General features: G+C 44.7%; 1 protein-coding gene across 1 annotated transcript; it reads left to right on the top strand.

Annotated features, from left to right (window-relative positions):
- The first annotated feature begins 1,875 nt into the window (after nucleotides 1-1,875).
- Gkn1 (gastrokine 1) lies at nucleotides 1,876-6,444 on the top strand. The gene is made up of 6 exons (XM_050165455.1): nucleotides 1,876-1,977; nucleotides 3,362-3,412; nucleotides 3,500-3,637; nucleotides 4,380-4,490; nucleotides 5,373-5,514; nucleotides 6,281-6,444. Exons 1-6 carry the CDS (start codon nucleotides 1,966-1,968, stop codon nucleotides 6,376-6,378), a joined length of 552 nt encoding a protein of 183 aa, XP_050021412.1. The 5' UTR covers nucleotides 1,876-1,965; the 3' UTR covers nucleotides 6,379-6,444.
- The last annotated feature ends 8,798 nt before the right edge of the window (nucleotides 6,445-15,242 follow it).

Here is a 15,242-nt window from a genome sequence, read left to right as displayed (position 1 = left end):
ACATGTCACCTTGAGTCCTTAGTAAGGTGTGACACACAAAACTGTGCTGGGAACTGGACAGGGACCCCCAAATCACCAGCAGAGGTATGACACACAACATCGTGCTGGGATTTAGACGGGATCCCCGAATCACCATCGGAGGCCAAATCTAAAAGCAGGGTGAATGCTACCACTCTGACCCCCCACAGAGCTGTGGCAGTCTCTGAAGCAGAGGACGACATCTCCACTGCTCCCCACACCCAGCCCCAGGCTCTTGACCTTGTACAGTTAAAGAATGAACCTGAAATCTTCTGAGGATGAATTAAAACAGCGGGCCACTTTTACCCCAGCTGTTCTCATCCAGCCCTTCCAGCATTCTGGAAGACATCGACAGTGAGCCGAGCTTCAGAACCATGTAGCCCTGGCCCATGTAGGAGAGGAAGGCTCTGGAGAGGAAGGTTCTGGACACAAGAAGGTTTTCAGAGCAGAAATCTGTGGGTCAGAACGAATGAAACACACATTTCCCCCTTGTCAAACTTTAACCACTAGCTTCAGTTGTAGAAGAGAACTGGGGGAAAAATAAGTATTAATCCACCTTCAAAACCACTGTGAGCATTTTCTCATTTTCCCAGGTGACAGTCTCTGCTCTCTCCCCTCAGAGAAAACTTCCCTTATTTTAATATAGTGTTCAAAAATGTCATTGTCTAGAGGCAAATAAGAAGACAGTTCTTTGAGAGCACTCAGAGACGATGAAAGAAGTTTCCATTCAGAAAACGAGGAAGACATGATAGAGGCAGCAATGTGGAGCTTGAAATGACAAAAGCGTTTGCCAAGTAACACTCCAGGAGGAGAGGCAGAGGGAGAAAGGCTGCGTGTGCAAGGGATGCCTTGAATGGTTGACAGCCTGGGACCCTTGGTGTGTGTCAGGCGCTCAGGACAGAGGCAGCTGGGGGAGCTGGAAACCCCTTTATGAAGTCCCATGGGTGCCATTCCAACAAACTTGAACTTTTTCTGAAGGACCACTGGTCAAAGTTTCTAAGGTCTGGAGAGTAGTCTATTCACTTTCCATGCTCTGGGAAAAGAACCCTGGGAAATGAAGGGCATACATTGAAATATCAGAGACCTGGGATGAGGCCGCTGGTCCTACAATTCTGGTAAAAGTCCATTAAGGAGTGCCATGGCCAAGACCAGAGTGGAGAGGCATTGTTGAGATGTAATGGCAAGGGTTGGTTGCTGGATATGTAGATGGGGAAAAGTTCTGCCACAGTCCCAGAGCTCCAACCCAATGTCTGGTGTTACCACTAAGAACCCCAGAGATGAACAATGTGAGAGGCTTTGGTGCAAGCCACTCATGACGTGGGTGGAAATGTCTGGGCTGGGCACAAGGACCAGTCTTACTTGGAGATCCATTTCACAGCCAAGAACATCATCTCTCACACCCTGGCTTTGAAAATAAGCTTTCGATGCAACTTGAGCACTCTCAGGGGTCTTAGGAAAGGGGAGGTACGGATGGAAAGATCTGGGAAAGCTCACAATAGGTCAGGTCAGGGGAAGGAAGAGAAGCTGTTCAGGCGTTCCCACAGGAGTCAGCCTCTAGGAGGGCAGGTAAGCACACAGATCTCATCTGGGGAGGTGTTTGCTTTTAGGGATTACTCTTTTCTTGAATCTGAGCAGTGGCGATGCATACAATACCTACACCCATGGCTTCGACTGAGCCAGACCTTATCACAGATCATGCTGAGTTTACTGAGGTACCTACAGCCGTGATGAGTCAGATTGCATCCAGTCCAAGCCCCGTGTTGACCATGCAGCTAACGGCTTCCAGGGACTCGGCTGCCGTGCAGATACAGGAAGGAGTCAGAGATAAGCTGTGGGCTCCACCTGAGCACACCTAGCTTGAGCAAAGCTGCTTAGGTACAAATACCAGAAGGCTGCGCGTCTGCAAGTGTGCTGGCCTATTCTCCACTCCACCTCACCGCTGACAACATGAAGTTCACAGTAAGTCAGATCTTATACAACTGGAAACCATTAATAGGGAGGAGAGAAGGGTTGGTCTTATGGCGCTGTTGCCATAATGGAAATAATTCTTTCCCTTTCATGGAATCATGGCATTTACAAGAAGAATAATTGCCCTAGGAGGGCAGGGCACAAGCTAATAGCAATGGGCTTGCCTTCCACAGCACCTGCTCCAGGGTTCTACCCAGCACAAGCAGTCTCTGGGCTCCAGAAAGTGTCTGATCTTTCTTCTCCTTGATTCTGCTTTTGCCGAGAGTCCTGGGAATGCTCTGGTCAAACTGGAATGTCACTGTCAACAAAACCAGTCTTCAACACTCTTAGCTGTTAACTGGCCCTCCAAGAAATAATCTTCCTCAGGCCCTGTCCAGGCATTTCTGTCTGGGGTGAAGCAAGCTCAGATTTTCCTTTGAAGTCCTAGGATGCAGAGGGACTGACATCAAATGGACATTTTCTATTGCGGCACACTCAGTGGGCTCTGCCTTAGGATGGGATCATAAATGTAACTGTGGCCTAGAAATGTCCTCCCCAGAACAGGTTGGATAAAAACAGGGGGAGTGCCAAGCACAGGCCAGGGTTTGAATATCTCTTCTAGCTCTGCCCTGAGCAGGGGCGTGCCTTTGTCTAGGGTAGTGGTTCTCCACCTTCCTAATACTCGGCCCTTTAACATAGTTCCTCATGTTGTGGTGATTCCTAGTCATAAAATGATTTCGTTGCTACTTCATAACTGTAATTTTACTACTTTTTTGAATCATAATGTACATATCTGTGTTTTCTGATTGTCTTAGGTGGCCCCTATGGAAGGGTTGTTTGACCCCCAAACGGGTCGTGATCCACAGGAAGAGAACCACTGGTCTAGGGCCCTTTACTTCTCAGTAGCTGTCTTTTGAACAGGAGACAACATTGTGCTCAGAAAAGTCCTCCACACCTGGTTTTTTGAGAGACAAATTGAGAGACAAATTTTGACTCTTTCTTGAGCTGAAAATAAAAATAATGGAACCACTTAACCTACTAAGAAAATGATAAGAGGTCTCCTGTTAGGAAGAAATTTTCCCAGATCAAAGAAAAAAACAGTTTTCAGAAGTGATTTCCAGAGATTTCATTACATTGTTCATGCATTAATTTATGTTTTATTCATCAGTTTTCAGCGTCTAATTCAAAAATTTTCACTATATATTAATATAATTATAATAAATCAACAATCCTTTATTATTATCAAATTTTTCTGTAGTTAAAATTTCAAGATGGAAGAAGAAAACATGGATGGTTTGGCACGTTGGTAAAATTAGTAAATCTTTCTGGTGAGCTTTGAGGGGGTAGTGGATGTTATAAACAGCGTGACCACCGGCCCTGTTGTCTGTACTTTCAGATGCTCTTCGTCGGCCTGCTCGGGCTCCTCGTAGCTCCTGGTCTTCCTTACGTAAGTCTCATTTTCTCAGGGCTGTTACCAAGATGCATTAGCAAAGAAAGGTGGTCTTAAATCAGCTCCCGTTTTTATACATTTTAGAATATCAACATCAGCGATGACGACAACGTGGACGGAAGTGGTCAGCAGTCCGTGAGCATCAACAACCAGCACAACGTGGCCAACGTGGACAACAATAACGGCTGGGACTCCTGGAATTCCCTCTGGGACTATGAAAATGTAGGTACTGGACACACAGGGCAAAGATACGGCGTGCTCACCGGCCATTAAACCCTCAGTGTATATTCTGGCTGCCCATGAGACTTATAGCTACCAGTAACAACACCCATGTTGCTCAGCTGATTTTACGTCTTACACATAACTGTTGGTGATCAACGTTACCCAATAGGTTAGCATTCAAACCAACGAGGGCAAGGAAACTATGTTCAAAGACAAATACAAGGAAGGATCCGTTGGTCTCCCCTGCAGGGAGCCTCCATGATGTGAAGACCCACTATTTCATCTTTAACTCAATGAGACCAAGTGAAATAGGAACGGCGCTATCAGTTGAAAGAGAAGGGAAAGCTAAGTGCCACTGACTCCACCCTGAAATTACTACTTTGGTCTTGAAATTTGTACCTTTGGAAAACAAACTCTATCTTCCCTGCCTTCTAAAAACATCAAAGATGGAAGTAGACTAAGATGGAACAGCCATAAAAAGTTTACTTGAGCTACACACACACACACTGCCCCCTACCATGCTAGAACTGAAGCCAAGGTAGTAGGTTAGAGCCCTACCTCTTCCTTCTAAGAGCTTGCAGGCTGTCTCCACATGTTAACCACGGGCACACCTGCAGGACAGCCGGATCCAGGGGCTCATCCCAGCTCCTTTGTGATCTTGGAGCTCTGCTTCTCTCAGCTGTGACTTGTGAGAAAGCTCCTGGGGAACCTGCGCCCCACTGTGTTCTCTCTTCTTTCACAGAGTTTTGCAGCAACCAGACTCTTTGCCAAGAAATCATGCATTGTGCACAAAATGAACAAGAATGTCATGCCCTCCCTTCAAGACCTCGGCACGCTGGCCAAGGAGCAAAAGGTAAAGCTGAGCCTTTGCTTTCGGAGTGAGGGGGTCTCACGGTCTCCGGTAAATAATGAAGTCGCACCCCTTCCTTCTCTGCACAGCATGGCAGCATGTTTGTGATGGTAAATGGCACAGTGCAAAGAATGCTAGGTGACTGCCAGAGTGGGGGCAGCTTCTGCTGTGTCAGATGCCATGGCTCACACCTGTCTCTATAGGGCTGAGCCAAACACTGCCCACCTTGAGTGTCAGAGGTCCAAAGATCTGCACAGCTCAGTGCCAGTGCAAGACCTCAGTACTTCAAGGACACACTCCTGCCATAGCTAGGGTTATCGGAACTAGCAAATAGTGAGACTATCTAGGTGAGCTGGATTTCCAGATAACAGGAAATCATTTTGAAAGTCCAAGTTTGTCCTATACAATATTTGAGATAGTCTCAACACTAACAGGGTTCGTTGCTTGCTTGAAAGTCAGATTTAACCAAGTGTTCTTTATCCTCTGTCAGCCAGAGCTGCAGTAGATATAAAGAGGGAACCCACAGTTTTTAGTCTGATGTCTGAGCTGGTCTTCAAAGTGATAAATTGATCCATATGGCTGGCATGGTAGAGAATGTAAATAAGCTCCATCCTCAGAAGACATCATGGAGCCCTACCCTAGAATCTCAAAGAGCAGTTGTGCTTCAGACTTCTGTTTTCATGAGCAACTGGCATTTCAAACTAAGTCCATCAGGACACTTAGAAACACCAAGATGTTCAAAGCTAGAATTGTCTCTTCACCTTGGTTTAAAAAAAAAAAGTCAGCCAGGAAATGCCCCTGCTGCCCTTGTGCCCCTACGATGAGCAAATCCCCAGACTCAGCACTTGTTCATTTTCTTCCTTTCCTCTTCACTCTCGACTTCAGGGTAAAGGGCCTGAAGGAGCGTCCCCCAAGGAACTGATGTACTCTATCAACCCTACCAGAGTGGAGGACCTGAGTTCATTCGGGACAAAGATTGCTGGCATGTGCCAGGGCATCCCAACCTATGTAGCCGAGGAGATTCCAGGTGAGTACCCCCAGATGCTGTTCCCCCCAAGTCAGTGCTGGTGGAGTCGTCAGGCTCTCTAAAGTGTGACCACAGATGGCACCAATCATGAGGGGTTGACCATCAGAGCAGACTTCAGAAGTCTTAGTTCATAAGCTCCCAGAAGTAATCTTAGAATCCACAGGTTCTACTGTGAGTCTTACTTTATGAAAACTAGGGCACAGAAAGAGGTCACAAAGCTTTTGTCAGAGTTAATTGACATATTTGGCTCTAGTTCTGTGTTCAAGTGTCATAGAATACTGTCTTTCTTGGGTGGGTGGGATGCAGAATAAACTCCAAATGTGTTCAGAAGAAAACAAAAGGTATGAATGGCTAAATGAAAGGAGACTGCCAATAAAATTTATTGACTTCCTATAGCTCCAATACTTACTTCCTGACATTCAAAGAATACTATCCACAAGTTAAGAACCTAATCTAAATGCAACTTTCCACATCTTTGAAGGAGAGAGAGAGAGAAGGACAGATAGACAGAGAGAGACAGAGAGGAAAAGAGAAAAACAGGAGACAGAGAGAGAGAGAGGAAAAGAGAGAAACAGGGAGACAGAGAGATAGAGACAAAGAGAGAAAGAAAGACAGAAAGAGACACAGACAAAGTGACAGAGGGAGAAGAGAGGAGAAAGAAAGAGAGATTTTGAAGTGAGCATGTACCTTAGAAATTGTGTGAAACTCTCCACAGTCCCCAAAGAGTTCCAGGATAGCCATTGATCCAATCTTCTGTTTTTACCAGGACCAAACCAGCCTTTCTACTCAAAGAAGTGCTATACTGCTAACATACTCTGGATTCTGCGGATGTCCTTCTGTGGAACCTCAGAGGAAATGTATTAGAAGTCACTGTGGATTTGCTCATCAGAGAAATAAAATGTGGGCTCTGACCATTGCTACACACAACTATGAGAATGTTCTCTGAGGGTTGATTTGCTTCTTTACGGCTCAATAAACCACCTGGGACCACATACAGTTTGTAGTAACACACTCAGGATTCCTATGGGAGTGCCACATGGCCTATATTAGACCTGCCTGTCAGTCTGTATTCAAGACTCTCCCCTAGAAAGAACCCCTTCAGAGGTTCCAGACACACAGCCTGAGGACGGGCTCAGACTTTGCCACTGCTCTCTTGCTGGTGTATGAAATGGCATTTCGGACCAGCAAGGACAAAAATACAATCAAAGTGGCTATAATCAGAAAGGGGAGTCCCCTATAAGGACCCATGCGGGTGCTGGGAATGGGAGACTAGAAGCGCACTCCTGCCAATACTATGAACCTCAGTTTGCCTCTTTTCCCAGAAAGGGCATGTGCCACTTTTGTAAACTCTGCCCCCTTCCTTCATCTGAAGATGGCCCTTGGTTTTCTCATAGGACAGCATAGCTGTGTCAGAGAGTCGGTCTCATTCTTCATGTCCATATGCCTTCCCAGGTCAGGAAACATTGCCTAAGCTTGAATCCCACCTCCATATTCGCTTGACCATATTTGGTTCAGTAGTCTACAACCTCCATTCCTTGACAAACCAAGAGTAAGTTCACATGGTACCCAAGCACAAGGGTCTCCACCAAAGGAGAAAGATCTGGGAGAAAATAGTCTCCAAACGCTGGAGAACCTGTGCTTCATTTTAAAAGTTGCTTCCATATATTTTTTGTTCAGTTCCTGGAAGTCATCAGAGAATTCTTACTCCGACGATGTCTATCTCTGGCAGCAGATCCATGGCACTATACATGCAAAAATGTGATACACACATTAGTAGAAATGGGTTAAATTAAGATGTAAGACTTAGCCAATAAGAAGCTAGAGCTAATGGGCCAAGCAGTGACTTAATTAATACAGTTTGTGTGTGGTTATTTCAGGGCTAAGCTAGCCAGGCAGCCAGGATGAACAAGCGACCCTCCTTGAAACAATTGTTGCTCCAAGGTGTGCTAGCTAAGTCCACATAAAACCTGAGAAAGCTTGAAAAGGAATTCTAGAAAAAAAAAAATACAGAGTTTGGCACAGCTTTTTGCTGTTTCCTGGTGGTGTGCCACAGCTCCTTTAAGAGAGGTTTTCCTAACTCAGCAGCAGTAGAAAAAAGCCGTGCCATTTTGAAATGCAGACGTTCCGGGCTATGCTGCCAGCGTGACCGTGGCTCTTAGGGAGATGAAGCATTTGAGTGGGGTTTGTGAGCAGACTGCTACAGCTTGCTTGATGGTTGCATCTTACTCCACTCCTTCATCTTTGCATGAGCTATTCATAGGTAAACCTAACAAAACTAAGCAAGATACTGATTCTTGCCTCTTAGAAATGATCTATATTGGCCAGTGCTCACTGGGAAGAAGTTAGAGTAACTATCTTCATTATGTGGTAATTTCACCACTTTTTGCAAATTACTGTTACTTCTGGAATATTCTGAAGCCCATAAAGCAAAACAACCTGTCAAAGATCCATCAGAGATCACAGTGGTAGTGGGTTGCAGAGATGGCACAGTGGTTTGGAGCACTTGCTGCTCTTCCGGATAACCCAGGCCCAAGTCTCAACACCCACATGGCAGCTCACAATCATATGTAACTTAGGTTTCAGGGGATCCAGTGCACTGTTCTGTGTTCACCAGGCATGCATGCAGTATGCAGACATACACATGCAGGCAAAAATGCACACACATAAAATAAATAAAATAGATCTTATTTAAAAAAAAAAAGATCACAGTTGTAAATGTTGCCTTGGTGAAGGCAACAAAGAAAGAAACTAAGTCCCAGGAAGTGTGCCCAGTGTCGTGGTCCTGACCTTGGGAAGTGGGGAAGTCAGTGTTCTTCAGAAGAATTATCTAATATCTGTTCTAGGAATAAAAAACTACTGGGAAGATAAAAATTCTAGATTATATACATTTATCAAAATATACAAAGGAAAGTTATAAGAACTGCAAAGAAAAACAATTTACTATCCTAGTTGAATATTTTATATACTTATCTTTTAATTGCTTAGTATGAAGAATTAAGGACATCAACATTTAGATAAATTACCTTATTTTAATGAGCACATATAGGATACCACAAAATACACACTTTCTATAAGTACATATAGAAGTCACATAAATACTGTGTGCTCAGACATAAGTCAAATTAGACTTATTCAAATCATTAGCATTATACATGACACATTCCTCTAGTTTTGATTTAGTTGAGACAACAAATACCTCCCCAAAAGAAACAAAATACGTTTCATTTGCTCAGAAATTATGTGGTATGTTTCTGAATAAGACAAGAGCCGAAGAAAAGTTAATGGTTACAAGTAGACCACACATTATAACATGAAATAACGGAAGCCCTACACAGAAAACCATGGGAGTGGTTCCATAGCCATGTTAAGAGGAAATCTGAAGCCTTAAATCCTCAGTTTGTTTAAGAGAGAAGGCTGAACACTGAGCTAGGCCTTCACATTAAAAACGAGAGAAAAGTGGGGCTTAAGAGATGGAGTTTGGGGGGCTGGAGAGATGGCTCAGAGGTTAAGAACACTGGCTGTTCTTCCAGAGGTCTTGAGTTTAATTGCCAGCAACCACATGATAGATCATAACCATCTGTAATGAGGTTCTGGCGCCCTCTTCTGGCATAGAGGAGTACATGCAGGAGGAACATTGTATACATAATAAATAAATCTTAAAAAAAGAAAAAAAAGAGAGATGGCTCAGCAGTTAAGAGAACTTGCTGCTCTTCCTAAGTACCCAGGTCCAATTCAATTCCCATCACCTACTTGGCAGTTTACAACAACATCCATACCTCATGATCCAGGAGATCCGACAGCAGCAACAGAAAAAAAGCCATGCCATTTTGAAATGCAGGCTTTCAGGTTTTGCGGCCAGTGCGACCTCTGGCTCTTTGGGATATGGGGCATTTGAGTGGGGCTTGTGAACTGACTTCTATGGCTTGCTTGATGGTGCATGGACCGGCTGTGTGCCTAGAAGTGAGGTGGTGCACATGGCTCAGAGGCTCAAGCAGCTTCACCATGCTGGACTGGGCAGGGCAAGCAGGCACGTCATATAATCCCTAGCAGTGATAGCAATGATGTAGCTTAAGTTTTAAGAAGCTCTTAGCATTGTAAGAAGTGTTCCTGGACAGTAAAGAATTACAGGTTCACAATAGGACAGATTCTTGGTTAATGAATAAAGAAACTGCCTTGGCCTCTTGATAGGGAAGAACTTAGGTAGGCAGGGAAGACAGAACTGAATGCTGGGAGAAGGAAAGAGAGAGTCGCCATGGATCCACCGCCAGAGATAGACATGCTTTGCCGGTAAACCACTGCCACGAGGCGATACACAGATTAATAGAAATGGGTTAAACCAAGATGTGAGAGCTAGCCAATAAGAGGCTAGAGCTAATGGGCCAAATAGTGATTTAATTAATATAGTTTCTGCTTGGTTATTTTGGGGCTAAGCTTGCCTGGCAGCCGGGATGAACAAGTGGGCCCTTCTCCTACAAATAAGTAAATAGATAAAAAATAAATAGTAATTTAAAGAGGGAAAATATACTATATCTAAAGTAAAAAAATAGAGATATTCACTAACATCACAAACCACTAAAATAGGAAACAATATACAAGGCTGAAGGGTGGGACAGAGCCGTGTTTAGTTCCACTTTAGTAGTTAGCCTAGTTAGTCTGAATGCAGGGCTTCTTCTCACACAAATTTATCCAGTTCCGTTCATTGACACAGCATGTATGGATTTTGGAAGACAGAGCTGTGATCTGCATCAGTATCACAAACTAAGCCTTAGATGAGGGCTATGCCCTTTCTGCTTATTGTGAGGAGCATCAAACGCCAGATTCTTAGCACACACACACACACACACACACACACACACACACACACATACTCACACGCACGCACAGGATCTATGCCTGCCCAGAGTGTCTGAATCCTTTAGCTAACCACATAGGGAGGTCAAATCGACAATACTGCCTTTCATGCTCCAGGAAAGGAAATGGCCCCTCCCTCCTCCATCAATTCATTCCGTGGAAATTGCTCAAGAAACTGAGAAATTCAGCACAGACATCCCACCAGCAGTTTGCTGAGAATCTCCTAGAGAAGAAATCCAGAGAAGGGGTCTTCCCACAGAGAAACACGTCCCTTCCTTCTCCTTCATCTGAGCAGTAACAGAGTGTGGGCACTGCTGGCATAGCCGTCTCCTGTCGCACCCCACGCAGAGAGTATGAACTGGTGCATTAGGCAAAGCTGGAGCCACAAACCGGTTTCTCTGCAAATGAACTAACAGCTCCGGAGCAGGATCAGCCACACCATCAGCTACTAAAGCCATCCTGGAATCTCAGCAACATTCATGAGTAAGCATCTTCTACCCGGCTGGGATCAGCCAACCGGGAGCAGGCAGACTGAAGCCACACGGTCAAGCTACAGTAAAAGTGAGGGAAGTGATTCTTTGTGCCCTTCTCAGGTGAGAGGCACTGAACTGTGGGGTCAGAGTTGATCCCTGGAACAGATGGCGAGAAGAATTCATGTAACTTTGTTCTCAGATTCTCGCTAAAATCAGCGTGGGTGCAGGGAAAGCAATAAGACTCTCCAAAACAACCCGAGAGGAGCAGGGTTGTTTGACTTACACCGCTAGGTCACTGGTTAACATCGAGAGAATTTGTGGCAGGAACTCAAGCAGAAACCATGAAGGAGAGCTGCTTGCTGGATTGTTCAGGCTCATGATTAGCTGGATTTCTATGCAACTCAGGACCACCTGCCCAAAGAATAGCCCTCTGCCTGCAGTGGGCTGGACCTTCCTACATCAATTAACAATCAAGACAACTGCCCACAGCCCTACCTGACACAGACATCCTTCACCTGAGGATCCCTGCGCAAGTTATTCGGAGTTGTGGCAAGGTGATGTTTAAAACCAACCATCACACCGACTTAACCTGATGCTGCCTGTTGGTTTATATCTGCTTCACTGTGGGTTTTCTCCCAAACCTCGCTACATTTTATTCATAAAAATCTCCCAAGAACTTCTAGTTGCTAAGTCTAATAAAGACCTTATGGGGGGCTGGAGAGATGGCTCAGTGGTTAAGAGCATTGCCTGCTCTTCCAAAGGTCCTGAGTTCAATTCCCAGCAACCACATGGTGGCTCACAACCATCTGTAAAGAGGTCTGGCGCCCTCTTCTGGCCTTCAGACATATACACAGACAGAATATTGTATACATAATAAACAAATAAATATTTTTTTAAAAAGACCTCATGGTGTTGCCCCTGTGCTCCAATTGACACACATGACTGTTTTCTCCTGGATCTCTCTTCTCTTTCTATGCCAGGGTCTTTACAGACATTGCTGTTCTCCTGGGCTCCTTCCCCAGTCCCTCGTTTCTTCCCCCTCTTCATTACCTAGGGTAGCATTTAAGCACACACATAGCTCCAGCCCCCATAAGTCACGAATTCCAAAACTCTTCCAGTGGTGCATTGCTCCTGAGAGCAAAATGCACAGAGCTATTTTCTGGACTATAATTTTGTAATTAAATATAAAGCTGTGGGATTAATTAAGAGGGATGGAGAACACATTGGAAACTTCATAAAGAAGATACATGAGGGCACACCTCAGAGCAGAGACAAATCAATCCAACTGGCGAGGCATGGCTATACTGCAGTTCATGTAACCGGATTCAGGAGCAACAAAGACTAGAAGATTTAACGGTAACAGTTCTCCATTAGGAAACCCTGATTTATGGGAACTATCAACATGTGGGGAAAGCACTCCAAATGCATCTACTGTGGATGCCTGAAGCGCCACTGCTTCTCTGGGCTTCGTGTTATTCTTTCCCTCCTCTTTCCCACAGTTCCTGGATTGAGGGCACGGTCAAGACTTGTGTTTCCAGCTGACCCCATTACTTAGGAAGTATGTAATGAATTCCCATGATGTTTCTGCTTGTAAGTTGCTGTTCCGACATTAAATCATAACTCCTCCTTATCTACCACCCAAGGTTTTCCTTCTGCTTATGGGCAGATCTGACTGCTAAGGGACAGATTTCTGACTATGGGTCTTTCTTTCTTGTTGGCTCTCAGATTTGTAATAATTCCATTGAATGTGCCTTCTATTTCAACCCAAAGATAATAAGTCCCCTTGGCTTTCTTTATATGTTTATTCATTGGCTCCACTGTTTTCTTTGGGTTTGAGGCACAAGTTTATGCGCCTAAGTTCATGACACCATTAAGACTGTACAACAATCACCCATCATGAGCAATAAAGCGGAGAAGAAAACAGAGGCTGGAATCATAGCATCTTCCGTGCCTGGAGTTCTGCATTGTGACGAGCATGCTCTGGCCTCACAACTGTTCCCTACTCAGGAAACTTGCTGACCCTCATGCGTAATAGGTGACATAGGTTATCTCAGATTTTACTTTGGCCACAGGAAAAGGCAGATGCATTCAAATACGAGGATCCAGGATGAATCAGCATCTTAGAGACCCATCTTGGTTGCACACACATTTTCTTAGCTTTGAAAATCTGCCCCAGTTCTTACTGCTCTCAAGCAGTTCATAAAGAGTGCAGTGCTCAGATCAAACACATCAGATAACGCACATCGCAGTAGCTACAGCTCTGTTTGCACACCCCTGTGCTCTGGTGAGTTCTGATGGGTTGGGAGTGAGCATGAACATCCTGAATCTCTCACACAAGCCGGAGGCAGTTTGTATATCCCAGAGCTAGATCTTAATGTCATGGGCTGCTTCATGCTCACTCCTAGGTCTCTTAGTGAAAGGGGGCACATTAGAATAGAAAGTGACATTTGCGTTCTCATAGTTCATCCACCTCTGGAACAAGTCATCCTCATGGGTGTATCGTCGGGATGCTCTTATTCTCTTGGAATTGTTATACTGGGGTGGAAGAGACATGTTGAGTTTCCTCTCAAAGAGAGGATGAAAATTCTGTGCGAATACTGGGCATACATCTCTGCCTGCCCGATAATCCTGTGAAGTCCAAGCTGTTATGTATCTGCTCATTCAAAGCACAGGGTCTTACACATGATAAGAGGATTTTTTACTTTTTCTTAGTTCTCATAACAAAAAGACAGTGAGAGAGCAACCTGAGAAAAGGCAAGGCTCTCTGTGGCTCCCAGTTGGGGGCTGCACGTCATTGTGTCATCGTGGTGGAGAAAGCATGAAGGCACAAATGCGAGGCAGCTGGTCAGTGGCATCCAGTCAGGAGGCGGAGAGATGGACGCTGGTGCTCATCAGACGTTCCAGCTCCCTTCTCCCCTTGTTACTCAATCTCGGCGGCCAGCTCACATTTAGGGTGGATCTTCTCTCCTCAGTGAACTGTCTAGAAGATCTCGTAGTCACCCCCAAATGTACCTCCCAAGGGCGTCATATCTAGTCAAGCTGACCATGAAGATGAGCCTCACATTAGATATCTGCAAAGTATTTGAATCACTGAACACGTTAATAAGAGTGAAGAGTAAGCATACTTATTACTAGTATGATGCTTTATTGAGTATTTGTGATTTCTTGTACACATACAATATATTTTGATCATATTCGCCCTCCACCCCGCCCCCTCACTCCTTCGAGATCCACCCCCAATCTTGGTTTTTGAAATGGATCTATACATCTCAAAATCCAGAATAAGAGCCAGTGAGGTGGCTCAGTGGATAAAGGCACTTGTCAAACAAGCTTGAAGACCTGGATTGGATCCTAGAATTCTCAAAGAGGTGGAAGGAGAGAATAGACTCTACAAGGTTTCCTCTGACCTTCAATGTACATGTTAGAGCATGCGTGTCTTCCACCCCTTGTATATACACACACCATACACACACACCATCCATATACATGCATATCACAACACACCATACATACACACACGTGCACACACCACACATATACTGCATAAACCACACACAAACACAGTACATATCACACACACACACATACTACATGAAGTAATAATAAAAAAAAGTTTTAAGTAACAGAAAGGACCATCACTGGTTGTTGATCGCACTCAGACATCTCACTGGAGCTGATCTATTGAACATTCTTGGCTGGTGGAAACAGGACGTTAGCCAGTGGGTTATTATTGATAGCCTAAGTCTGTTTTCCATTTGTTTCTTACATGCCTCCTAGGAAACCACCAATTCCCAGTTGTTCCTAGATGAGCTAAAGTCTTCATCTTTGCATTTTAACACGTTGATAATATGAATTGCTTACATACAAAGTGAGCTTTGATTCATTGTTAGAGAAATCACATGATCTGCAAGTGGTCCCAGGAGAAGCTCAAGGGTGAGTTTTTGGTCTCCCGTTGGCAGTAAAACCCAGATCTATTCAGTTCTTCACGAGGCTATGGATGATATATTATCTTGTGGAGCTGCTGAACAACCCAGTGAGGCAGGCGGTATTATTCCCTATTACACAGCTGGGGATTGAGCTAAGGGTAGGCCAAGGAGCTTGCACAGCCAGCAGCAGAATTGCTTTGCCTGAACAGCTTGGCTGGAGGCTTTGTTACTCACTTACCGGTAGCCCTGACTAGTCCTGGAGAATGAGCATTAGTTCTGCATGGTTTGATACCTTTCATCGTGGAAGAAAGAAGGTATCAGACAACGAAGGAAACAAAATAGGCCACCGCTATTTCTATTCCCCAAACCCCTAAACACGTTTCTGTTATTCTACAGATATTTTTATCTTGAAGGGCTCTATGGGATTGTTCCACAATGAGCAAGCCTCCTTTTCAGCATCCATCCACACGTGGACCAC

This window comes from Alexandromys fortis, unplaced genomic scaffold (assembly GCF_014885135.2).
Source record: "Alexandromys fortis isolate MF-2015 unplaced genomic scaffold, M_Fortis_MF-2015_v1.1 scaffold_158, whole genome shotgun sequence".
Taxonomy (NCBI): domain Eukaryota; kingdom Metazoa; phylum Chordata; class Mammalia; order Rodentia; family Cricetidae; genus Alexandromys; species Alexandromys fortis.
The sequence above is the reverse complement of the archived record's forward strand: the minus strand, read 5'-3'. Positions and strand labels throughout refer to the sequence as shown.

What these genes read in the sequence shown, in the direction of transcription:
- Gkn1 (XM_050165455.1), top strand. An exon ending in TAGCTCCTGGTCTTCCTTAC is followed by an intron (nt 3,413 to 3,499) that starts GTAAGTCTCATT and finishes TATACATTTTAG; the next exon opens with AATATCAACATCAGCGATGA. An exon ending in TGTAGCCGAGGAGATTCCAG is followed by an intron (nt 5,515 to 6,280) that starts GTGAGTACCCCC and finishes TGTTTTTACCAG; the next exon opens with GACCAAACCAGCCTTTCTAC.